This window comes from Erpetoichthys calabaricus, chromosome 1, assembly GCF_900747795.2.
Source record: "Erpetoichthys calabaricus chromosome 1, fErpCal1.3, whole genome shotgun sequence".
Classification (NCBI taxonomy): domain Eukaryota; kingdom Metazoa; phylum Chordata; class Cladistia; order Polypteriformes; family Polypteridae; genus Erpetoichthys; species Erpetoichthys calabaricus.
This window is the reverse complement of record NC_041394.2, coordinates 31,586,292-31,613,308: the sequence shown is the minus strand read 5'-3', so window position 1 is coordinate 31,613,308 and position 27,017 is coordinate 31,586,292. Positions and strand designations below refer to the sequence as shown.

Genomic DNA, 27,017 nt, shown 5'->3' with positions numbered 1-27,017 from the left:
AATGACCCTATCAGAAAATACTTGGTAATTAAAGGAGGGGAAAGAAAAAAAAAAATCAAGGTATCAGTCTTAAAAAGCAAGTCACTTAAAATTAAGGCAACAGTAGGAAATTAGCAGCAAAAACTGCTCACTAATTAAGAAAATAGTTAGAATGAAAACCTGCAGCTCTCCAGATCAGAGCCGGACTCCCCGGCTCCATCCAGATCTTGTAATGGACCATGGCATAAAAACATAAGCCAAGCATAAAACAACATATACTGCCTTTCACATTATGCTTCCCGGAATTGCATCCAGCTTCCTCACAATAAAGCAGGTTTGGGAAATGGATGGAAGTTGCATTCTATAATGAATGTCATGTTAGTTTAGTACAAGTTTAAGAGTTGTAGCACATACAGTTTAAGCAACTTCATACTGTTTGAGACAAGAACTTAGCCATATGGTTTAAAGTACATTAACTTCTTGGTCACATCTTTCCAAAGGCTTTACAATAACTACATATTTATATAGAGACTTGCACGGTCTTTCTGCTTAAACATTAACTGCAAGCAGCAATGTGAATATTCTCATATATTGGCAACACTATAAAATGTTTGCAGTTAGCTTCTCTTTCACTCCTTTGACAAAAATCCATCAGTTGAAATTTAATGAATGATATGGCATACGGAGGTACAGGGCATACCCAAGCCTAATTGGTCACTTATCAATCAGGGGACATTGGAAGGCTAGGGAGGGGTGCTCAAAGCAACTTTTCCCAATAACAAAACACATCCACACAACCAGTAAGACTGGAATCTCAGTATTTCCCATCTTAAATAAATAGCCGTCAAAAAATACTGACCTCCCATATGGATAAAAAGCGTTTTTCCGGAACGGCTTCTCTACATTTACCTGGTAGTTGCAACAGCAGGTGTGAAAAGTGAGAATTAGCATGCTGTCTACACCCTTAAATATACTGGTTCCTTAACAGAACTTTACTGGGTTGTGTCATTCCTCAAAGAGCCATTTTATTCTGAAAAGGGTTATTTGAATATGACATTGGTTCTCTGGGCTTTGAAAACTTCCTATTTTGTGGACAAACCAGAAACCTTTAATGTCTAGTAGATCTAGCAGGATACAACAGATTAAGAAAATAATCACTGAAATAGAGAGAAGGTAAAAAATGAACTGAACAAATACTTCACAAGTATTTCCTAAGAAAGAACAGAAAATCCTATGCATAAGTGCAAACAAGTAAAAACAAGTTCCGAGTTCATAGATGTTAAAAGAGAGTCAGATAGAACCCCAAACTATAGATAGACCCGATTGGATTTTACCAATTGTACTGAAAGAAATTAACAATATTGATAAACCCTTATTAGGTGTATTTGAGCAGTTCCCTGAAAAAGGAAAGGTACTGAAATGTTATAAATGTGGCCCCAGTCTTCAAGAAAGGTGACAAAATGGATCCTGGTATTACAGACCAGGAAGTTGTACTTCAGTACTCTGCACAATTATGGAAACTAACATTAGAAAAATATCTAATCAAGGGTTTAAAAAGGGTAGATCTTGCCAAACTAATATTACATTTTTGAACATGTAACTGCAATTAACCAGAAGCATACAACACAATATACTTGGACTTTCAAAAAGCCTTTGATAAAGTCCAACCATGTAGTTGGAGTAGAAACCTTAACCACCTTTAATTAGTATTTGGATGAGATACTAGAACATCTCAGGTGTTAAATGACAGACTTGATGAACTGAATGGTCTCCTATCTGTTAAATTTGTTACGGTCTTAAACTGAAAAAGTTTCCACTTTGGCTTTTTTTTTTTTTTTTTATTATATAATAGTGTAGACAAAAGCCAAGCAAAACAACACCTTTTATTGGCTAACTAAAAAGATCACAATATGCAAGCTTTCGAGGCAACTCAGGCCCCTTCTTCAGGCAAGATGTAATCATTATGGCTAACACGGTACAACACCCTAGTACTATAATAGTGTAGAACTGGTTTGCCTCTTCCAACCCATACTGCCAAGATGGCCTCCCATAAGGTGGATTCATTAAATAGTTTTTGGGTGGGGACTGAATTCTGTTTTGTTAGGGTTTGTCTTTTTTGATGCTGCTTTTGTTAGCTCCCCCCACCAGATTGACTAGGAAGTCATTTGCTGTATAAAAGATTGATTGTATTCAATGAAATTTTCTTAAAGAAAAAAAAATAAAGTTAAAAGGTTTTCAAAAAGAGCCAGGAAAACACCAATTACATCTGCACGTGTGGTATGAACCACAACAGCGAAATTCAAAAGCAAAAACACCACTTATGCAGAATATGAACAGTAATTACACCGCGAAAGTTTAACAAACACTGTGGTGGGTTGGCACCCTGCCCAGGATTGGTTCCCTGCCTTGTGCCCTGTGTTGGCTGGGATTGGCTCCAGCAGACCCCCGTGACCCTGTGTTCGGATTCAGCGGGTTGGAAAATGGATGGATGGAAGTTTAACAAACTGCGACGTCCGAACACTGGCGAGTCATTGCTCCTTAAGGTTCACACAAACAAAAGTCAGTAATCACTTCTTGTAAAATTAAAGACCTGCACAATTCCTAAACACACAGACACGGACTTGAACTCTTATAAGCACTGACAAAAATGTAGTTATAAAAACATAATGCGAGGCACCGCCAGTAAGTCAACCGGGTAGCGTTGCCCGCTCAGCAAAATAATAATTCGATAACGATTTGGAGGGGGGGTTGGGACTTCTAGGCTTCGAGGTTTTTCACGTGTGTCGAAAGAAGGTGTAGAAGGTGGTTTTAAGAATCAGAAATGTGATTCAACATCCCCGTTTTTCAGCCCCCGTTGCACTACCTAAGTGCTGCTTACCTGCATGTCGGCGATAGCTGTTGAAGTTAGGATGACTTGCCAGTAAGCAGGAACCGTCGACGCCGTTCTCAGCACAGTTGACCAAATGACACTGAAGGCCTTGGCCGTTGTTCTCTACGACGGCCAGGTCACATTCTTTGGTGGTACAGCAGATGTTCTGGCACTCTTCAGCCGAGTTTACCTGCGCAGCATTGGCGCCGTTAGCAAACGACTGGGGGTCAACCGTGTATTCAAGAATCTCTTCGAACCAACTGTTACATTCCGGAAAACCTTTTAAAAGGCTGGCCCGAAGCCCGCACGCTGAGAAAACCAGAACCAGCACCAGAAGGGGCAACTGCGCCATAACGATCGACTATACTGAAAGTCTTGTGTTTAAGGGTGCTGTATCGGATCTCCTATGGCTTTCTAGGTCGAAACCTGAACGAACTGGTCAGACTTGAACTGCCGGCTCTGCACTTCCTCCTCTGACGTTGCGTAGAGACAACTGCAAGACAACAAGGTTCCTTTTTAAATAAGGAATGTTGGAATATCACGTTTTTCCTACCTACAGTACATTTAATTCGAGCGTCTATATCACTGTAAATGCTAGAACAACTACGACGAAAGAAAAACGATCCGCGCTTTAAAGCGAGAGGGTCGTTCTCACCGGTATTTCTTACTTCCTCGTGGCCACACCTGCGTCACGCGCCCGCCACAGGTGAGAATCTTTATGGGGGCGGGGCTTGTGCACGGCATTGTCATTGCTCGAAACTGGACTTACCAGGTGGGGCACGAAATGGAGAGAACAAAGGTAATCATTAGAAAGGGGAGAGGATGTGACACCTTCTATTTACTGAGGATAATCGTGTTATGTTTTATATAGTGAAAGTCTCTCCTTCTGAGGAGTGACCTTCAAGGCTGTAAAGATTTCGGTTTGAATTTAAGTGGAATCCACATGTCTGAAGCTTTCACTTTCTCACTATTTATTTTTTTCTATGGAAATATCAAATATGTGTGTTTGTTTGTTGTGTGTGTATTGGATGGCACATATTTTGCCCTCTTCCTCCCTTTTAGTACCTATGTTTAGAAAATAACTGGATCCACTTAATATACACTCAGCAACATGAAAAATTCATCATATTCCAGCAAATAATTCTATACGCAAGTCTCAGAGACGGGTTTATACATTATATAAGCTGTATGTTTATAACTATCAGAATGGCACACTTGAAGAAAATGTGGTTTTGAATCAATGAGGGGCTGGATACTTTATTGTTGGATGACATTCTGTTCTTGTTCACTATTTCTGATTAATTATATCTTAGCTGGGGCTGAGCAAAGGGTAGAATCCAGACATATTTCAGCATTTTCTTATATGTGTTTTACTGGATTCACTTAATATACACTCTGCAACATGAAGAATACATCATATTTCAGCAAGTAATTGCATATGCAAGGTTCATTCTATAAGCTGTATGTTTATAATTATCAGAATGGCACAGTTGAAGAAATGTGGTTTTGAATCAATGAGAGCCTGGATACCTTATTGTTGGGTGCCATCCTGATTAATTATGTCTTAGCTGAGGCTGTAAAAAGGGTAGAATCCAGACATATTTCAGCATTTTCTTATATGTGTTTTACTGGATTCAAATTTAAGAATCTTCCTGATCACTCAGTAGTTGTGATTTTCTGAAGGGCTAATCTGGTAAACACAGCAGTGTATGGCTGCCCTGTTTTCAATGAAGCCCATAAAATGCATTACAGTAATATATTTGGCTAAAAACAAAAGTGTTCACTAATTTATGTTATAAGAGGTCTAACTTCTTCAGTGTTCCTTAAATGTAAAAACATAGACCTAGTAATATTGTTAATACACAATTTGAACTTTAGGTTAGAGTTCATACAGTCATATGAAAAAGTTTGAGAACCCCTCTCAACCTGCATAATAGTTTACTTTCAACCAAAAAGATAACAGTGGTATGTCTTTTATTTCCTAGGAACATCTGAGTATTGGGGTGTTTTCCAAACAAAGATTTTTAGTGAAGCAGTATTTAGTTGAATGAAGTTAAATCAAATGTGAAAACTGGCTGTGCAAAAATGTGGGTACCCTTGTAATTTTGCTGATTTGAATGCATGTCACTGCTCAATGCTGATTACTTGCAACACCAAATTGGTTGGATTAGCTTGTTAAACCTTGAACTTCATAGACAGGTGTGTCCAATCATGAGATATAAAGGTATTTAAGCTGGTCAATTGCAAGTTGTGCTTCCCTTTGACTCTACTCTGAAGAGTGACAGCATGGCATCCTCAAAGCAACTCTCAAAAGATGTGAAAACAAAGATTGTTCAGTCTCATGGTTTAGGAGAATGCTACAAAAAGCCATCTCAGAGGTTTAAACTGTCCGTTTCAACTGTAAGGAATGGAATCAGGAAATGGAAGGCCACAGGCACAGTTTGCTGTTAAACCCAGGTCTGGCAGGCCAAGAGAAATACAGGAGCGGCATATGCGCAGAATTGTGAGAATGGTTACAGACAATCCACAGTTCACCTCCAAAGACCTGCAACAACATCTTGCTGCAGATGGTGTATCTGTACATCGTTCTACAATTCAGCACGATTTGCAAAAAGAACATCTGTATGGCAGAGTAATGAGAAAGAAGCCCTTTCTGCACTCACGCCATAAACAGAGTCGCTTGTTGTATGCAAATGCTCATTTAGACAAGCCAGATTCATTTTGGAACAAAGTGCTTTGGACTGATGAGACAAAAATTGAGTTATTTGGTCATAACAAAAAGCGCTTTGCATGGCGGAAGAAGAACACCGCATTTCAAGAATAGCACCTGCTACCTACTGTCAAATTTGGTGGAGGTTCCATCATCCTATGGGGCTGTGTGGCTAGTTCAGGGACTGGGGCCCTTGTTAAGTCGAGGGTCGGATGAATTCAACCCAATATCAACAAATTCTTCAGGATAATTTTCAAGCATCAGTCACAAAGTTGGTTACGCAGGGGTTGGATATTCCAACAAGACAATGACCCAAAACACAGTTCGAAATCTACAAAGGCATTCATGCAGAGGGAGAAGTACAATGTTCTGGAATGGCCGTCACAGTCCCCTGAGTTGGATATCATCGAAAATCTATGGGACGATTTGAAGCAGGCTGTCCATGCTCAGCAGCCATCAAATTGAACTGAACTGGAGAGATTTTGTATGGAAGAATGGTCAAAAATACCTCCATCCAGAATCCAGACACTCATCAAATATGAGTGCAATTATATTTGCAAAAGGAGGCTCAACTAATTATTGATGTAATATCTCTGTTGGGGTGCCAAAAGTTATGCACCTGTCTAATTTTATTATGATGCATATTGCATATTTTCTGCTAATCCAATAAACTTAATGTCACTGCTGACATACTACTGTTTCCATAAGGCATGTCATATATTAAAAGGAAGTTGCTACTTTGAAAACTCAGCCAATAAACAAAAATCCAAAGAATTAAGAGGGGTTCCCAAACTTTTTCATATGACTAATTACACCTTGACTTGTACTGCCAAATAATCAATTTTATTTCTAAGAACTTCACTTTTTATATCTGCCAACAACTAGGATTTCCATTTTGTTTCTTGTTTATCTTGAGGAAATTACTATTCATCTATTCTGAAAGGCAAGTTAGAGATTGAATCATAGGCCAAAGAGCTTCAGCTGCCGTCGATACAGTAAGTAAATCTGCATGTCAACTCCATAAATGTGATAAATTACGTTGTGCCTCATGTATGAACCATGCATATGCACAAAAATGTTGTATATACACTCATTTCCATGCTCACTAAACTTTGCATAAAGCCACACACCATGTATACGCACTTTTCTGTTCAGTTTTGGAGTGTCAAAGCAGTGCTAGTGTTTCTGTGTGGTTTCCCTTTCTGTTTCAAATTCACATTCATGACACAGGATTTATCAAATACACCTAAATTAATTGCATATTGTTTACAAATTCAGTTCTGTTACAATACAATGTTGCATGGAAGGGCCAAACTATTCCAACTACCATAACTGCTTTAGTGTTGTTATAGACATTGCAAATGGAAGAATTAGAAGAGGGTGCATATTTATAGATGATGATGACTGACTTCTAAGTTGATTTCGATTTCCAAGTGCTATTCTCTTGGAGCTGTATGCTGAACTGGCGCCAGCTTTACAAAGGCAGGCTTCGAGGACTTGTGATGTACCTGCTCCTTTGCAAGTTCTGTCCACTCTCGGGTTTTTAGCCACAGGAGCTTTTCTACGTGAACTTGCTGATGATCAGGTATTTCACAATTGTCACTGAGTCACGCCATGCCAGCTGTATGGGATGGTATTATCCATTTGTCATACATATATATATAAGATTTCCTTACAGTGTGGTTGAACTGGGAAACATCAAAGCTCAATTCACAGCAATGTCCAGTTTTCCAAATGTAATCGGAACAGTCAACTGCACGCACATTGCTATTGCAACGGCTCTGGAGAAGTTACATCAGCCAGGGATGAATCACTAATAGAATGAGCTGGCATTACATCATCTAAAGCAGGAGAGCCTTTAAAAATGGTAAATCTGCACAGTCGCGAGTGCTTTTTCCAACTTGTGTGGCAAAAGGCAAGCAGTCCTTTTAAGGATAGCAAGTCACCTCAAAGAGCCATGTAAAGAGCAGAGAATCTATCCGTTGTGGTGCTTGGGGTTGACGCTACACTACAAAGGTGCCTTCAGAGAATTAATTTGCTCATGTAAATAGAAAGCATTTCCATTACAATCATGGCTTTCCTAACCCACCAAATGATCAGCCAAATCGGATAGTGTTACAACTTCAGTTGAATGTATATAGCAAAATATAAAAACAGGTAGTCAGATGCAGCATATATTTTTTAACCAATTCATTTAATTTGCGGTCAGTATCACACAGTACAGCCCTCATATTCCTTAGTTCATTACCCACATCTCTTACAGCATCCACTACTGCATTTTGTGACTCGAGAACAGGATCCATCAGCACCCAGCCAATTGGTTGCCCAGCAGTTTCCAAGGCAGAGGTGTGTGAGCAGCCAGCATCTGAAGATGAACTTGAACTTTTGAGTGTCTCTGCCCCGCTGTATCACTCCATCAACTTCCTTTTGTTGTTTATACTGCTGCTTAAGCCAACAAATAGTACATTTTTCCTTGCCTCCACTTTGCATTCGCTGAAATTGTTCCCTTTTCCAATTGTTTTTGCCATTATCTTTTAACAAAACACTGAATGGAAGGAACTGTTTATACTTATTTGCGTATTCAAATATGCAAAATTCTGGGAGGAGGGTGGTTCTGTAGGCGCATGCATGTGCGTTAAAATTCGCATTCATTGGGATTTATAAAGGGGAAGTGCATGGAACTTGGCATACACACAGTTTTATGCATCAGGGACTTTTTTGTGCATACATAGATTTCCAGGTTTATCCGTATGCAATGTTTTAGTGTGAATTCTACACGTGGTGATATAAATTAGGCCACTTTTGTTTTGAGATAATCTGACCTAAAGGAAGAATGTAGATTAAAAATAACAGTTGACCCAGAATAGATCTATGTGGTACACCATATGCAATATCATGGAACCCTGAACTACAATCTCTGCAACTAACCAAGAATTTTGTACCTGTTGTCTGAGATTGAAACCAATTTAAGGCACTATTAGAGAGACCCATTCATAGCCTAAGGTGATTAATGAGAATCTTCAGTCATCCTTACCCACTTGTTGCTTTACTGCATGAATTTATTTATCCATAGAGACTGGTGCAGTGCAGCTCTCTGCATCCCGGACACTCCCGCATTTATTTGCAGTGAATTAATATTGTTTTGAGTTTTTTTTAACTATAATGTGATTGGATGTTCATGTCAATGGCTCACAGCACACCTGCCATTAACATAACTGCAGTTGAGCGAGTGAGTCTTTATGGAGATGGCAACTTCAAGTGGAAATTCAGAAATCAAAGAAAAATCAGTTATTTCTTTAATGAAACTCCCCTTCATAAATTGTTTAGTAGAAGAAAAAAAAAAGGTAAAGGAGCTTGGAGTGGACCAACCTGACTTAATAATTCAGCAGCTAGCAAGTGATCAAGGACAAGCTTACACACTGACTTTTTCTCACACATGCTCTGCCAGTGATTGAGACCTGTCTGAGGATGATAGGTCTACCTGGATAAGCTGGAATCAAAGCACCTATGTGATTACCATGTTAGAGCACTTCAGATGTGTCTCCTGGCTGGTTGAGTCCATCTGCCCAGCATTTGTGCTCACCAGCAGGGAAACCTTGAAGGTTAGTGGCAGGATTCTCACTCCATCCACCATAAAAACTTCACACAGCTCTGAAATGACAGACAGGACTCCTTTCTGCTCTTCATGGGAGTAGCTCTGCTGCAACCACCCACAGAAAAGCTGCTCACACTATGAAGGGGATGTGGGAAAGCCCTCGGGAGCCTCATTCCCAGAAGAATAAAAGCTGCCAGTGTGCCAATAGGGTCAAGCCTGTTGGAAATCAGAACTGTTGTGGTGCTGAGACATTGCCCACTTCATGGCAGCACTTGGGTCCCAATTTGAGGTGGCCCATCCAGGTAGTTGGGTGGAATGTCTTGTCTCTCTGGCATGATGATCATCTTCGTAGATTCCACATTTCAATGGCTGCACTCTCTGAGGTGCGCAGACCTGGGACTAGCCAGATCTCTGTAGGTGGTTACACCTTTTGTTGATCTGGTCGCTCTGATGGCTGTCATACTCAAGGAGTAGCTGTTGCTGTGGTGGATCGGCTCATCACTCGTTTCAACGAGAGCATATTGTGAGACTCAGATTAAAGCACTCTCTGTGTGCCTTATCTGTTATCTCAGTGTATGCTCCAATTGCGGTGACTAATGTCTAGGTGAGGGAAATATTTTATTAACAGCTTCGCTCAGTGGGTGATGGGTGCCAACAGGTTAACACTTCTCTGATCATGAGTGACTTCAGTGTGACCACTGGCACGACAGAGCTGGCTGTGAGGATTGTGTCAGTCCCCATGGGTATGCCAACCATGGTGAAAGTAGCTCCATGTTCATTGACTTTGCAAATGGTAGATCACTGGCTCTTGGTTCCAGTGTCTTGAGCCACATCGTTGGCCTTGGTACTCCAATACTGGTGGGGCGGTGAAGGAGATCAATTACATCCTCATGGGCAGACACTTGAGGCTCTTACAGAACTACAGGGTGTAAAGAAATACTCAGTTTGTGAATTCTGACCACAGACTTGTCGTTGCTACCCTAAAGATCCCGCTTAGGTCAAGTAGGTTACCACCTACTAGGAGGATGAGGCTGAACCTGGCCAGAATCCAAGATCTGGCTGTTTCTAATGAGTTTGCACACAGTCTGTGTGAGGAACTTACAGATTTGGGTCTGACCTTCGATGCTAATATAATGTGTGAAACCTTCCGTGACAAGACACTGAAGGTTGCTGAGGGTTGTGTTGGTGTTACCAATGTGCCCAGGAAATATTTCATCTCAGAGGGCACCCTGGATATCATCAAGATAAGTCTCAGCACATGGCTTGATGGCAACTCCGGTCTATACTGGGAACTGAGAAGGACGGCTGCGAGAGAGAGCTCCAAGGGCAGATAAGGAGGCATTTGTTAGAGGAATCTGTGAGCAAGTGATGCACCATTTGTCATCTAGTGACCCATGTCATGCTTACAGAGGAATTGAAGTGTTACACTCATCCGAATCTGTGATGGAAAGGTCCTTACGGATGATGCTGAAATTGTGACTCGTTGGGCTGGTTACTTTAATCAGCTGTTTAAAGCTGATCTCCAGGCTGAAATGTTGGACATCTCTGGGTCCACGGTCCTGGATAGCAAGGGCTAACATTGCTGTCTGTGCCGGGTAAGTTCTTGCTAAGGTCATTCTCAATAGGATCAGTGATCACCTGCTCGCCTACCAGCAGTCAGAGCAGTCTGATTTTACGCCTAAGAAGTCTACTATTGACCACATACTGGAAACTGAAGGTTTTCATTGCGCACAAACGCAAATATCGGGAAAGTTTCTTTGCAGCCTTTGTCAATTATTGTAATCTATTTGAGTCAATTGATCAAGCTGCCCTACAGGACATCCTGAAATTTCACGGGATCTCCCTGAAGTTTCTGGATATCATGGCCAGCCTGTACAGCGGCACTGTGACTGCTGTGTATAGTGGATGCAGAACCACTGTGTTTTTACCAATTGATTCTGGGGTTCGTCGGGGTGTGTGTTCTTGCTCCTACTCTGTTCAATGCTTGCATGGACTGGGTGTTGGACAGGGTTGTGGAGTCCAGTGGATGTGGGCCATTAGTTGGTGAAGAGAATTTCACTGATCTTTACTTTGCCAATGATGCTGTGATCTTCACAGACTCAATGGAGGCTCTGATCGGTTCTCTCAAGAGACTGAGTGAGGAGTCTGAGTGTCTCGGCTTGTGAGTGTCCTGGATAAAAGCCAAGATCCAGGCCGTTAATGACCTTTTGGACACAGCCATCAGTAGTGTGTTTGTCTGCAGAGAGAGTGTCAACCTCATTGAAAGGCAGCAACATTCACGTCTCTGGTGACTCTTCCTGTGATGTCAGTAGATGGATTGGGAGAGCATGGGGGGTCATGAGGTCGCTGGATAGGGGTGTGTGGCACTTCTGATATCTCTACAAAATGATGAAGGACCAATTCTTATAGAGTTCTGATGCATCCTGTTTTGCTGTACAGTTGCGAGACATGGACTCTATCCAGTGACCTGGGACAAAGACTGGACTCCTCCAGTATTGTGTCGCTTCAGAAAATCCTTGAGTACCGCTAGTTCAAATTTGTGTCGAGTAAGCGGTTGCTCACGGATTCTTGAATGAGGCACATTACCTGCATTGTGAGGGAGTGTCAGTTACGGCTGCCGGCTTGCAGGATCCTCATTGTTGACCAGGCCAAGGTGACACCCACGTAACACCTGGCTTTGGCAGATAGATGGTTATTTCTGGAGTGTGGGACTGGACCGCGTGTCTGCCTGGAGAGTTGCCAACCGTAATCCTGAGCTATTTTGTTGTGTGGTGGGTGTGACAGCTCACTGTACTAATGTATGCTTCCCAACCTGACCTAACCTGGCCTGAAGGAAAAGAGGGCAAAATTTATGTTCAAGGAAAGATATGTTTCCTGGTCATAAATGCAGAATAAGGTGAGGTAAGCCTGTCAAACTTGAATAGGACTGGGCAGACTGGCAGCAAGTGTACAATAAAATTAGGGTGGGAATGACTCTGTTGGTGTGCTAAATGATAAATTTGGATACAGGACTTGAGAAAAAACAGAGGACTAGTGATTGTATGATGTGGATTTATGTAATTCAGTGGAAATGGCCAAGGACTGGGCACCCTATTAGCAGAGGCAGAATAAGATGTGTATTGGACTTATGCTATGAATGTGTTATAGGACAGACAGAAGTGCACATTATTGCAAGATTATGGAGGTGGGGGTGTGGACATTATGGTGTGAGTTTTAGCAGAACAGGGAACTGGGCAAGTTGGCAGAGGACTGAGCAATTTAGAGACAGGTGTAGTATAACATTTGGGTGGCAGGTGCACCTGTTCCTTTCCACATCTATAGGGCAAGTTATGGGAAGAATAAGGGGACTGTGGATGTCATGGACTGATGTTTTCAAGCACAGTAGAAATGGGAAAGCCAGCATCAGATTGGGCAGCAAGGTGGTAAGGGTATAATACATTTTAGCCTGGATTTGTCTTATGGTTCTGGTACTGGACAGGCGAAGATGTGCATTGACATTATGATGATGACCATGAGAGCATGTGAAATGACCAGATAGATAGACAGATAGACATGAAAGGCACTATATAATAGATTAGTGATGTTTCTGTTTGTTCCCCCTAAAAACTGTGCCCCCACCCAAATTATTTTCACCAGCCGCAACTGCATAGAAATATTTGTGGTTCTGCATTGCAGTGTAGTACTATGTAACATATAGTGGAGCTGTACTTAAATGTAAATGTGTGTGATGTCAGACATCCTCCACCTTGTGGCTTAGCACATATGCAGTAACTGTGTCTATATAAAGCACATTAAAAAATATATCTCCCCAAACCATGACAAAGCCCTTCTTCTTTCCTGCGCATGTTATTGTCACATGGACAGCAGCTAAAGTTCTGATTTGTGACACTTAACAGTAGTGCAGAATGTATTTGCATCTTTGTTGCACAGTGGTGTGTAATTGCTATTCAGTGTATGTATCATTCTTTCCAGTCTGTCATCCTTTTAGATAGTGCTGTCCCAGGTCTGTGAGTGTCTGGCTCTTTAGTTACTCACTGGTGTTATACGTTGCACAGTGAAGTCATTTCATCCAGTTTCTTGTTCAGTTTCTAAACTTGTCATATGTATACTGTATGTGCCAATAAATTGACCTCTGTCAATGTCTGAGAGCTTCTAAAACAGTGCTGTTATCCACCATGCAGGTGTGATGTGTTGAGGAAAAGGAAAAGGGTGGACAGTGTTGATAACTGAACAAAACTTCAATAAGTTATAACTTGACCATTTTTACATATATTGTAGTGAACTTTTAATCATTTTCAATTGTAATGATAGGCATTATGCTTCCTAAATTTGACTGGAGTATTCCTGTTAAACTGAAGTCCACTGTGCTCGATGAGTATTTATAACAGACTAAATAAATAATCCATTCATTTTAACTGACAAAAACCACAACTTACTTGATATTTTAGTTTATAACGAGCTGTATATACCCGGCGTTGCCCGGGGCAGAAGTAACCTAATCGGTCAAACACTTACATATATACCAAAGTAAACCTAATCGGTCAAACAGTTACATATATAAAAAAAACCGAACCTAATCGGACAAACAGCTTCATATATACAGAAGCGAACCTAATCGGACAAACAGCTAATCTATATACATAAGCAAACCTAATTGGTCAAACAGTTATGCATGTGCAGAATGATTTTACAAACATTATACGTGTTAACAATCATTAAAAAGAAAAGATTGAGGAACTGTTCTTCTATATGTGATGAAGCCACTAATAACACAGATTTTTTTCAGGACCCAGCTGTTTCATAACTAAACTACTGCCACCCCAAAGTAATGCCTAATAGTGGTTTTTGGGGTAGCTGTGGAATAAAAAGGGTGTTTTTTAGTCAGTAAGAATCTGACACTACCCTTCAGTACGGGCTGAAGGGTGCCTATGTAAGGTTTTACATGCTTCCCGTATGGAAAAAAAAAACATACTAAACTTTTTTTTCATCATTACAGATAATCTCAGTCAAATCGAAGTACGCATGCTCAATTTATTTTTATCTAATTTTTACTTTTTCACAAAGCCATCCCATGCCAATTTGTATGAATAAACTTTTGCTAGAGAGTTAGCAAAAGTTTATTCATGCACATATTTTAATACGGATGATCTATCTCTAATCAAGGTTCTCATTTTCATTCTAATTTAAAATAATAATAGATACTCATTTGTTTCTTCTGTTTTAGAAAAACCAATGTATGCCACCTACGTCTTCGTCAAGTCAGCTTCATCCAGCTTCATCACATATAGAAGAAGAGTTCCTCAATCTTTTCTTTTTAATGATTGTTAACACGCATAATCTTTGTAAAATTATTCTGCACATGCATAACCGTTTGACCAATTAGGTTCGCTTCTGTATATATGAAGCTGTTTCATCGATTAGGTTTGCTTTTGTATTTATGTAACTGTTTGACCAATTAGGTTTGCTTATGTATATAGATTAGCTGTTTGTCCGATTAGGTTCGCTTCTGTATATATGAAGCTGTTTATCCGATTAGGTTCGCTTTTTTTATGTATGTAACTGTTTCACCGATTAGGTTTACTTTGGTATATATGTAAGTGTTTGACCGATTAGGTTACTTCTGCCCCGGGCAACGCCGGGTATATACAGCTCGTTTCATATAAATATAAATTATTAAACAGTAAAATCTTCTTCTGTAATTTGCTACCGTGGCAATTTGTGTGTCTGTCCAGGATTTTAAATGACCTGTAGCTCGCAAACCGTTGCACCTATACACTTGAAATGTGGTACACATATAGTACGTCACGTCTACTATCCACTTTATGGGTGATGATTGTTTTAGTCTTTTTATCTTTATTTTATTTTATTGTACAATCAAGTCCTATCTGCGCACAGCAGGGGCAGCCGTGGGCGGATGCGTATGGTGTATTCACTCGATGTTATCGTGCATTGCGCTGTGAGTGGTATTTTGATAAAAGAATTTGAACAACATATAAGAAGCGTATAAATTATTAAACAGTAAAACATTAACATTTAAGAAGTAAAGTTACATTAAGTACTACTGCTGTGCCTTCGGGTATACCTCATTTTTTGTTTGCCCATTACATGCTTAAATGTATACATTTTTTGGTGCACCTACCCGAGAACACGCGACATATAACCGAGCGTGGGAGAAGCATGGATTTTAAACACGCGTTCAGTTGATGTGCTGGTCTCCCTCGTGAAATAACTGGTAATGTTTGACTAAAATCTACAGCGAGTAAAACGACATTAGCTCCTATTTTTTTTTTTACGATCTCTGAGATGTTGCTTTTTTCGGTTCAAGGCTTCATAAACTCTTTTATGTTGTATGGTGTACTTATCGGGGTAATTACATTCATTGCATTCCTAGTCTGAATCACAATGTGATTGTATGGGTGGTTACCTGGCACTGTAGGGTTGCCACCCGTCCTTTAAAATACGGAATCGTGCCGCGTTTGAGAATGAAATTGCGCGTCCCGTTTTGAATCAATACTGGACGGGATTTATCCCGTATTTTTTTTATCATTTTTTTTTGAAAGCAGCGTCTCATGCAAATCATCCCACACGCATTTTATGAAGATGCCTCCTTTCCTACTTTTGATTGGGTAATACTTGATGTCATCGTTAGTTTGATTGGTGTTTTTAACTGTCCGGTGAGTAGGGCGTGTCTTTCAACCGTAAGCAGATTTTTTGCACTGGTATCACTGACCTCGATGACGGCGACGTTATACGTCAAAAATAAATTACGATAAATGACGATTTTAGCGATACTTTATTACGATGGCGGCTACATAGACACGATCAAATAAAAACAAAAAAATCAAATAATCATTCTACATTTTCAAAACGTCGAAAAAACGACGGAATGAAAAAAAGGCCCACCCGACGACCCACCCATTCCATTTTTATATATATAGATATAAAAACAGAATAAGAATCTGAAAATCTAACAACATCACATTAAAGTTCGATAAATTCTGAAAAGAATGATGCCAAACATGTATATGTAGGTTTTAAAATAAGACCGATTTAAAGCGTGACATAAAACGTGACATAAAATCGTTGCACTTTTAGGCTTAGGATTTTATATATAGAGAGACACTTTGAAGTCCCGCGAGACTTCTTGCACGTCACGCTCTACTTACAAACAATTTCTCGGAGACACTTTAATGTCCCACAAGACAAGGAAGTGAGACAAAAGGACAGCTGCTGTACAGGCTTTTAAATGATTGTCGCGCAGTGTGACATGCAGATCATGCAGTTCGGTAGCAGCTAGCAGCAAGCCAACAGCTGATCCATCCTTAGCATGCGGTCAGACCCCCCCCCTTCACAACAAAAGCGGCAGAGACACAAAGTGGGTAACGTGAAGCACAGGGGTGGTGGTTGTGGGATGGGCGATATATATACATTAAGTGCCTTGAGCATGGGAAAGGCACTATATAAATAAAATGTATTATTATTATTATTTTATATATATATATATATATATATATCCATCCATCCAATATCCAACCCGCTATATCCTAACCACAGTGTTATGGGGGTCTGCTGGAGCCAATCCCAGCCAATACAGGGCGCAAGGCAGAAACAAATCCCGGGCAGGGTGCCAACACACTGCAGTATATATATATATAGTAGGAGGCATACGGGATGAAGAGGCATCCCGACAGGAAGTCGGGAAGATCCCTTACCTGGATGGGAGGCCCCAAGAGTGCAGAAAGGCATCCCATCCAAGTGAAGGGAAGGAGGTCGCACCCAGACAAGGCTGCCCAAAGGGATAGATGGACATCCCAGCTGGCCATGATTCCAATACCTTCCGTGTCCAAGATTAAAAAAAGGGGACAGGGAACCTCTGTCGTAGAGGGATATTTATTCCCCCCAGGCGATACATGGCAGAAACCCTGCATATTGGCACCCATTTGAGAACCAGTAGGGAATGCTGGGAGTTGTAATCTGGCAGCACAGCCCTGCCGGGGTCCGGGGCTGCCACAAGTGGGCGCTGCAGCGAGAGATGCTACTTGCTATGTTGGACTTCCATATGAACCAGAGGTACTTCCAACGAGCAGCAGCCAAGGCACTGGAAGTAATCCCGGGTCCTCAATAAAAAGGACCACACTCCCATATCCAGGCAAGTCGGAGCTGGGCGGAAGAAAGGCAACACTCAGCTGGAAGAGGGAAGTGCGGTGGTGGGAGGAGAGGAATTGTGAGGAGAAGTGAAATATGCAGAGAGAAAACCTGTGTTTTGTCAATTTTTGGAGGTATTGTGTAATAAAACACTTCTTTATTTGAACCTAGGACTCTTATTGTGTGATCGAGTTTGGGGTTTGGGCCTCGCTGACTGCCCTGTTTCATCACAATATATTTATATTGTGGGCGGTCTCATGGCCTGGAACTCCTACAGATTTTATTTTTTTCTCCAGCTTTCTGGAGTTTTTTTTTTTTGTTTTTTCTGTCCACCCTGGCCATCGGACCTTACTCCTTTTCTATGTTAACTAATGTTGTCTTATTTTAATTTTGTATTTTGTCTTTTATTTTTCTTTTCTTCATTATGTAAAGCACTTTGAGCTACTTTTTGTATGAAAATGTGCTATATAAATAAATGTTGTTGTTGTTGTTGTTATGGGTAAATCGAAAAGTAAAATCAATTTAGAAATTACATATGAACCACAACGGATAGAAGCTGATGCAATTGCAAAACGTTGACGATGGCTTATGGGTAGCTTGAAGACGCACAGTGCAGTGCTAAGCGATTACTCTAATTAAAGCCAAGGTCAAATAAACATGGATGCTATGCTGCAGGATTACACTATTGTTAAACAACACACCATGGCGAGATTTATTTGGGCAGGTAGAGTGAAGCCTGCTAGATTTCACCAAAAGGATGTTGACTTGTGCAGATGAGTAGGCTGTTTGGGTACTCATTTTACAAACACTTGATGGTACTCCAAGTCATCATGCACCACGGCATGTGCAGATCCATAGCTGATATCCAAATGTGCAGCAACAGCGGGCAACAAGCTGATATCCAAATGTGCAGCAACAGCGGGCAACATATTCTGTTGATTTTCTCAGATTCACCACATCGATGTGGGCATTGTGTGTGCAATGTTGATGGTCAACCAAATCGAGCTTCGTCTATTACACTTGTTCTTCCCACTAAGGCTTTCTACCCATTCATAAACATTTTCCTTGAGTCTGCTGTTTTCACTTCTGTACTGTGTCAACATCATTCGGTGAATTTCAGCAAGTTTCTCTCCCTCTGCCCAAAGAAATCTCACTACCGTATATTGTTCAATATGCTGCAGTCCTACAGCAGAGTATCTATTTTCAGTTTTGACTTCAACTAGACTAATGGCAGAGCAATGCTCTGTGTGTGTTTGAACTACCCATAATCCATCATTAATGTTTTGTATTGGATCAACTTCTATTCATTGCATTTACTACATAATTTTCAAATTGCCTTTACTTTTTATTTATATACTAGCAAAATACCCGCGCTTCGCAGCGGAGAAGTAGTGTGTTAAAGAGGTTATGAAAAAAAAAAAGGAAACATTTTAAAAATAACATAACATGATTGTCAATGTAATTGTGTTTGTCATTGTTATGAGTGTTGCTGTGTTTTTATATATATAAAATACACACACACACATATAAACATATATATACATATACATATACACATATATATACATATCTACATATATATATATATATATATATATATATATGTAGATATGTATATATATATATATATACATATATAATATATATATATATATATATATATACATATACACATCCACATATCAACATATATATATACACATATATACACACACACACGCTTTATGGGTGATGATTGTTTTACTCTTTTTATCTTTATTTTATTTTATTGTACAATCAACTCCTATCTGCGCACAGCAGGGCAGCCGTGGGCGGATGCGTATGGTGTATTCACTCCATGTTATCGTGCATTGCGCTGTCAGTGGTATTTTGATAAAAGAATTTGAAGAACATATAAGAAGCGTATAAATTATTAAACAGTAAAACATTAACATTTAAGAAGTAAAGTTACATTAAGTACTACTGCAGTGCCTTCGGGTATACCTCATTTTTTGTTTGCCCATTACATGCTTAAATGTATACATTTTTTGGTGCACCTACCCGAGAACACGCGACATATAACAGAGCGTGGGAGAAGCATGGATTTTAAACACGCGTTGAGTTCATCTGCTGGTCTCCCTCGTGGAATAACTGGTAATGTTTGACTAAAATGTACAGCGAGTAAAACGACATTACCTCCTATTTTTTTTTTTACGATCTCTGAGATGTTGCTTTTTTCGGTTCAAGGCTTCATAAGCTCTTTCATGTTGTATGGTGTACTTATCCCAAACCATCATCTTTGAATGTTGCAAGACTTTCGCCTTGTATGTAGATCGGGGTAATTACATTCATTGCATTCCTAGTCTGAATCACAATCTGATTGTATGGGTGGTTACCTGGCACTGTAGGGTTGCCACCCGTCCTTTAAAATACGGAATCGTGCCGCGTTTGAGAATGAAATTGCGCGTCCCGTTTTGAATCAATACTGGACGGGATTTATCCCGTATTTTTTTTATCATTTTTTTTTTAAAGCAGCGTCTCATGCAAATCATCCCACACGCATTTTATGAAGATGCCTCCTTTCCTAGTTTTGATTGGGTAATACTTGATGTCATCGTTAGTTTGATTGGTGTTTTTAACTGTCCAGTGAGGAGGGCGTGTCTTTTAAGTACAGTCTGCAAAGTGTTGGCACTGAGATGTGGCGTCAGCGCCATAGTTGAAGCCCCCTAACGTTGCGGTCAGCAAGTCAGCTAACATCCGCCATGTGCCGTCTTTCAGTTGCGAGAAGCAGATCATAGAATGGTTGAAACTGTTGCCCCTAACGTTGCGCCACGGCGTGTGGTTCGTTTATTACCTCGTGTCTTCTCATTAAACTTTTATCTCGCGAATATGTTATTGCAATCCGCAGCGGGAGCGTTTCTATAAACTTAATTTAAACTTACGTTTTACACCGTGCTTTGTTTTCCCTTATGAACATGCTTGTATGCTTAACTCGCTCCGTTCTCAATTGTTTAATTAATTTTTTGCTCTTCGCTGTTTGCGGCTGTTCCTCCATTTCCCCCTACTTCATTCTTTTATCTCGCGAATACGTTATTGCAATTCTTAACGGGAGCGTTTCAATAAACTGATTGAAAATAGTTTTGCATTTACCTTTTTAGTAAAAGGCGAGCTTTTAAGCCTGAGAAATCATCCCGTAAATGCACACGTTTAATTGGACATGTGTTAATATGTATGGTTACGCAGTATTAAAAGACAGTGAACAACGTCAGTTACCTTTGTTCCCGCGTTTGATAAAAGGTGAGCTTTTAAGCCTGAGAAATCACCCCGTAAATGCACACGTTTAATTGCACATGTGTTAATATGTATGCTTACACAGTATTAAAAGACAGTGAAAAATTAACGTCATTTACCTTCGTTCCCGCGTGTGACTCGTGCTGTAAATGTCTTCCTTGTTTTTAGTTCACGTGATTACGTAGGAGGCGTGATGACGCGATACGTGACTCCGCCTCCTCCATTACAGTGTATGGACAAAAAATATGTTCCAGTTATGACCATTACGCTTTGAATTTCGAAATGAAACCTGCCTAACTTTTGTAAGTAAGCTGTAAGGAATGAGCCTGCCAAATTTCAGCCTTCCACCTACACGGGAAGTTGGAGAATTAGTGATGAGTGAGTCAGTCAGTGAGTGAGTGAGTCAGTCAGTCAGTCAGTGAGGGCTTTGCCTTTTATTATTATAGATTAGGGTCGTGTGGTAATCCGGTAATAAAATAATAATAATACATTTATATAGCGCTTTTCTCAGTACTCAAAGCGCTATCCACACAGGGAGGAACCGGGAAGCGAACCCACAATCTTCCACAGTTTCCTTACTGCAAAGCAGCAGCACTACCACTGCGCCACCTGTAGTAGGACTGGTCAAGTACTAAAAAACCCAACTTTTAAAATGGTACGTCACCAGCATTTCAGAATTTTTGATACTCAACCCGTAACACTCGATAAATTAGATGGGTGAAAATGACCCTAGGTATTCTGTAGACTTCACAAAACCATTAACTTCTATGTGATCAAGACTTCATGGGATGCCCTCCTATTGCTTCAGCTTGATAGAGACCCCTTTATTGCTTCAGCCCAATGCTTCACACAATATATGCTATCAAGCGGGAAGTGATACATAGTGTGGTGTAACGGCTCAGTGCACCAGGGAGGCTGGAGAGGGTGTTATGTTATCCGTTAACTCCTTTGGAATAGTTCTGGTACCAGTACTGGGGTCCAAAAGCTGATATCGATACCAAAGTCACAATTTTAGTACTGATCCAACACTTTTATATATGGTGCTGTGATATTTTCCCCCTTCCTGATTTCCTTTATCGCTGAGCAAGTTTAGAATAATACAAAAGTCAACCTGAGTAAATAAAATACTGAGCACAGTTTTTAGAGAATCCTTTGATTTATTGAAGGAAAAAAGTCTACCAACATCTTTAACGCAGGTGTGAAAAACTAATTGCCCACTTCCTTACTCAATTACTCAATGAGCCAATCTAAATGATAATGGGTCAAAAAAGACAAGACACACCCAAGCCTGTTTGCTGCCAGCCCTATTGAATGTAAATATCACTTAAATAGGACATTTCCAGCCATGTGGAATTGGATAAAAGGTCTCAACAAGCAGCACACCATGACTCCATAAAAAAATCAAGAAGACCAGAGATAGAAAGTTAGGAAAGAGTTACAAGGCCATTGCTTAAACCTTAGGACTCCAGTGAACCACTGTGAGAGCCATTATCTCCAGACAGAGAAAACCTGGAACAGCGGCTAATGTGCCCAGGAGTGGCTGGCTGAGCAAAATTAGTCACAAAGTTACAGGAGCACCCAAATGAACATCTAAGGGACTGTAAACCATTCAAGACACTGAAAAATTAGTTCACACTTTTGTTTTTAGTTGACTAGACTACTGTAATGCATTCCTAACAGGACTACCTTAAAAAGACATCAATCGGCTGCAATTAATGCAAAATGCAGCAGCCAGAATCTGAACTAGAAAACGAAAATCTGAGAACTTCACACTAGTTTTAGTGTTGTTACATTGGTTGCCTGTGTCATTCAGAATTGACTTAAAAATACTACTAATGGTTTACAAAGCCTTAAATAATCTCGCTCCATCCTCTGTTTTGGAATGCCTGTCCCCCTACACTCCAAGTCTTAACCTTCAATTTTCTAATGGTGGTCTGCCTATAATTCCAAGAGCCAAGCTTAAATGAATTAGTGAGGTGGTATTCTGCTGTTATGCGCTTAAAATACTTTGCCAATAGAAATTCAGCAGGATGATACTGTGGAACAATTAAATAAAAACTGCTAAAAACGTGTTATTTTAATATGGCTTTATCACAGCTGCATTTTAGTTGTACTCTTAACAGACTACATGGGCACACAATTATCATATTCTTCAGGGATCTGCAATCTTTACTAATCTCTGCTTTTCTCTGATGTCTTTTCCGGTGTTTCTGTGGTGGCTGTTTGCGCCACTACCACCTAATCAAAGTACCATGCAGTCCCCTGCGTTGAAGCAATGAAAGCAGGTGTCTCAGCTGTCCATGAGACCAACTTCATCAAATCCTCTCACGTGAAACCTGGAAATGAGGAGGAATGAATTGTGAAAGAATCAGTCTCAATACACAAAAAAGGTTTGAGGCAGCCACCCGTATACAGTCCCTGGCTGCAAAATGGTTTTGAAATAGGCACTGATGTGCATACGTTGATTTCCAGACTGAACTGATTTGAGTTATGAAATGTTGGTGGCTTTTAAAGCCAAAACCGGAAGTGACGTCACCTAAGGCTGGAACCAGGAGTGACATTGTTCTTGACGCCGGAACCAGAAGTGACGTTGTTGATGTTAAATCAGTTAGGTTTTCCCATATTTGGCCTGTAGAGACAACAGAAGTAGATTTAGCGCACCCTGCCACCCCCTGGCTTGGCGGATACTTACCTCCACTTGGTCCACTCAGCTTCCTCCTAATCGCACATGTGTGACAGAATCAAGAATATTTAAGTTAGGTAGAATTCCCAGTGTGGGCTGGGTACTCTTTTGGCCTTGAAACCCCTGCATATTTTGTGTTTATTTTCTCCAGCTTAACTGTAGTTTTCTTTTGTATTGTTTTATTTTGTTTTCTCTGTCTTTCTGGCCATCTGACTTTATCGCCGGACTCATCCTTAGAGACTTACATCATGACACTGTATTTAAGGATGCTACTCTTCTTCTTGTTATTTTCTGTTTTTAAGATCGTTTAGATGCATTTTTTCTTCTTTTTTGTTCCTTATTCTTTAAGTTAATTGTGTAAATTGTTTTTCTTTTCTTGTACCTTTCTCTTTGAAATCTTGTAAAGTACTTTGAGATACATTCATTGTATGAAAATGTGCTAAAGAAATAAATGTTGTTGTTGTAGGCTTCTCCCGGCTCAGTTAATGTTAGCATTCATGATTACACCATTAGAAAGAATGTAGCCAAGAAGAAGGTGTCCATGGGACAGCAGCAAGGCAAAAACCACTGCCAAACAAGAGGAACATGGAGGCTCACAACATTTGCCAAAAAACACCTAGAGTGCCCCCACATGTTTGGTGTAATGTTCTGTAGACTAATGAGTCAAAAGTGGAACATTTTTGGAAGACATGAGTCCCATTACATCTGACATAAAAGCTAACACAGCTGCCCACAATAAGAGCATCACACCCACTATCAAACGTGGTGATGGTAGTAGTGTGATGTTGTGGAGGCGCTACAGAGGAAGAAAGACATCATCCCTCATCTAGATATTATATAGCTAGCAAATGCGTGTGCACTGTATACTTGTATTTCAGCTTTATTAACTCTTTCAGGGCAGATGTCAACTTTTGTCAAAAGGAGGGGTTGACGCTTGTACTCAACTGCAAACGGTGACCAAACCCACTGTTATATTTTAGTTGAACTCTCTTTGCTAGGAGGAAAGTTAGCTTCATTGGTTTGTCTGTCTCCCTGCACTCACGTGAGTAGCGAAGGGCAGACATCGGCAAAAATGGCATCGATATCTGGAGAGAGAATGAAGTGAATGCATAAAGCAAAATATTCCATTGATGACATTTTGCGGATTATCAATGAATTGAACTCTTGACATGTCAGACTCAGATTTTTATGCAAATAATCGAAAATGAACACGAGGTACCACATCAGCTGATCGGTCCTCAGCTGACCGTGGTGTTGAACGTTCGCCTGGGAAGACCTCCACTTACAATGACAAGTGGTACAAACTAGATTGTGATACGCTGTGACCGCGACAGCTGCTGCGGCTCCCGACCCCATGAAGACAGCCTGGCAGCCAGCCTGCCATGCATTCCTGCCAGCTGTAGTGCTGTCATTGAGTGGCTTGAGCCACTGGAGACTGCGAACTGGTGGCCACGGCACACAGCAACAGACATTTTATGTTGATTTCTGTGTGAAACCAATGCTTTGTGTGCTTTTCAGAAAACTGAGTTTTTTGGAAAAAATATTCATCCCTCAAAGAATTAATATACAAAAAGTTCTGAACATTAATATTAAAGAAATATCATTCACAGTAAAATATGAGCAAACCAGATTTCCTCATAATCATCCATTTATCCATCCATTACCTAATTCAGTATTCTAGTTCAGGGTTGTGGGAGCTGGAGGCAGTCACAACAACAGGCACAAGGCTGGAGTCAACCGTGGATTTAGTGTCTTCACAAGGCTCACTTACATCCACACACACAGAACCAATTTGGAGTCACCATTTAACCTAACCTGCAGAACTTTAGGGATGTGGGAGGAGGACAGAATACCCGGAGTATCATCCCCATGGCTGAGCACACAGACTTAACGCAGACAGCGACCAGGCCTAAGATCCAAGCTCAAGATGAGGAATCTGCAAATTAGTAGCAGTAACTTGCACCATCCTTGATTCTTTTACTTTTGTACAATTTAAGTGCTTACAGATGAAACAACTCAAGGCAGTCCACATTGTGACTCAATGATGAGAATTGAACCTTATGATTACAGTCAGAAGGCCTGGAAGACTAAATGTTGCTAAGCTGGGTACACTGCCTCCTAGTGGCTTACCTTCTCAATCTATAGAGGCAAATGGTGGGAAGTATGAACAACTTCACAATTCTGTTTGCTAAATGTCTGAAATCAGTACAATTCAGTTCATTTCTCAGTAGCAACCTTCACAATAAATATAATAAGAAAACATTTCAGTAGTACATGGGCAAACTGTGGCACATTGCTGCTGCCTGACAAACCCAGCATACTGACTTTGTGTAGGTTTATTGCCTCGCTTGTTATTTTCTCATGTATTAAATGCATTGAACCTCTCACTTGCATGTGTTGATCAACATGCAATACATCACCACTCTCTGCTGTGAATTTGAGAGTCCAAAAGCACAAAAATCCCAAATAATGATTAAAAAATGCCCACTCTGGGGGGCAATGAAGAATCTTTTATAAAACAAAACATTTTTTTTTCATAAAAATGCATGGTTAAACAGTGAAGAGCACAAAAGGCACAGCAGGGACTGCATTTAAAAAGCAAGGGCAATCCAAGGTAAACAAGTCCTAACCACAAATCCAAAAAATTGTCTAGAAAACAGAGCACAGAGGTCAAAAATCCAGTAATTCACAAAGCACCAGAATAATCACAAATTCAAGTAACTCACCAAACCACAAGTGCATTTCCAATGAACCGCAAGGGACTGTGGGTTTTCTCAACCTTTATAGGGCTGAGGGTAGACCCTTGACAGTGCTGGGCAAGTGGCCGTGCCTATTGGGGCACCACCCACAAAACATAAGGAATATAAAGAAAGATACACAGATATGTAGAAAGAAATTGACCAACAATATTAAAATAAACAAAGGAATCAAAAATTAGCAAAACAGACATAGAAGTGGCTTTTGAACCATAGTCAGGGAAAGAACTCTGAATGAAAATGAACACTCTCCAGCACCATGATTAATGAATATAACTACCTTACCTCACAACTTCTGTCTTCCTTAAGCCAAAATTATATTATGCAACTTTTCATCATGGGTTATGTCAGATTTGCTGACAGTAATTGCTAATATTGTCACTGCACCGTGTCAAATTACATGACTGAAAACTGCAGACCATGTCACATTAATAATAATAATAATAATACATTTTATTTGAAGCGCCTTTCAAAAAACTCAAGGTCACTGTACAATCAGGTTAAAAAATAAACATTCAATAACTAGACAATTTAAAATCCAAATAAAACATCAGATAAAACAACAATAACAGTTACAATGAATAAGCAATTTTGAACAGATAAGTTTTAAGATTAGCCTGAAATTGGTGAAGGGTAGTCATATTCTTAAGATAAGCAGGTAATGAGTTCCATAAGGAAGGTGCCGATCTGCTAAATGCGCGATATCGCATCGTAACAAGACGTGCTGGTGGATTATTTAAGTTAATGGAAAAAGAGGATCTGAGCATACGAGAGGGTTTAGTGACTTGTAGGAGCTGTGAGAGATATGTGGGGGCAAGATTATGAATGGCCTTATATGTAAGGACTAAAATTTTGTAGTTGACCCTAAACTTTATTGGCAGCCAATGAAGCTGCTGAATAACGGGTGTAATGTGATCAGAATAGGGTGTTTTAGTAATTATACGAGCAGCCGAATTTTGAACAAGTTGAAGTTTATGTAATAACTTTTGAGGCAGACCAAAGAGAAGTGA

General features: G+C 40.2%; 1 protein-coding gene and 1 long non-coding RNA gene across 5 annotated transcripts in view; both read right to left on the bottom strand.

The window, feature by feature from the left end:
• The window catches only part of spint2 (serine peptidase inhibitor, Kunitz type, 2), a 43,144-nt gene extending 39,605 nt beyond the window's left edge, over nt 1–3,539 (bottom strand). For 2 of the 4 annotated variants that reach the window (XM_028797344.2, XM_028797345.2), the window contains exon 1: nt 2,858–3,538. In XM_028797344.2, the coding sequence (XP_028653177.1) occupies nt 2,858–3,200 (343 nt within the window). In that variant the 5' untranslated portion in view covers nt 3,201–3,538. Of the gene's footprint in view, nt 1–2,857 lie in introns of all 4 variants that reach the window. The other 2 variants (XM_051918890.1, XM_028797352.2) reach the window with 2 other exon arrangements.
• LOC127525901 (uncharacterized) overlaps nt 1–27,017 on the bottom strand; it is a 508,475-nt gene that overhangs the window by 202,970 nt on the left and 278,488 nt on the right. The gene's annotated exons all lie outside the window — the stretch shown is intronic.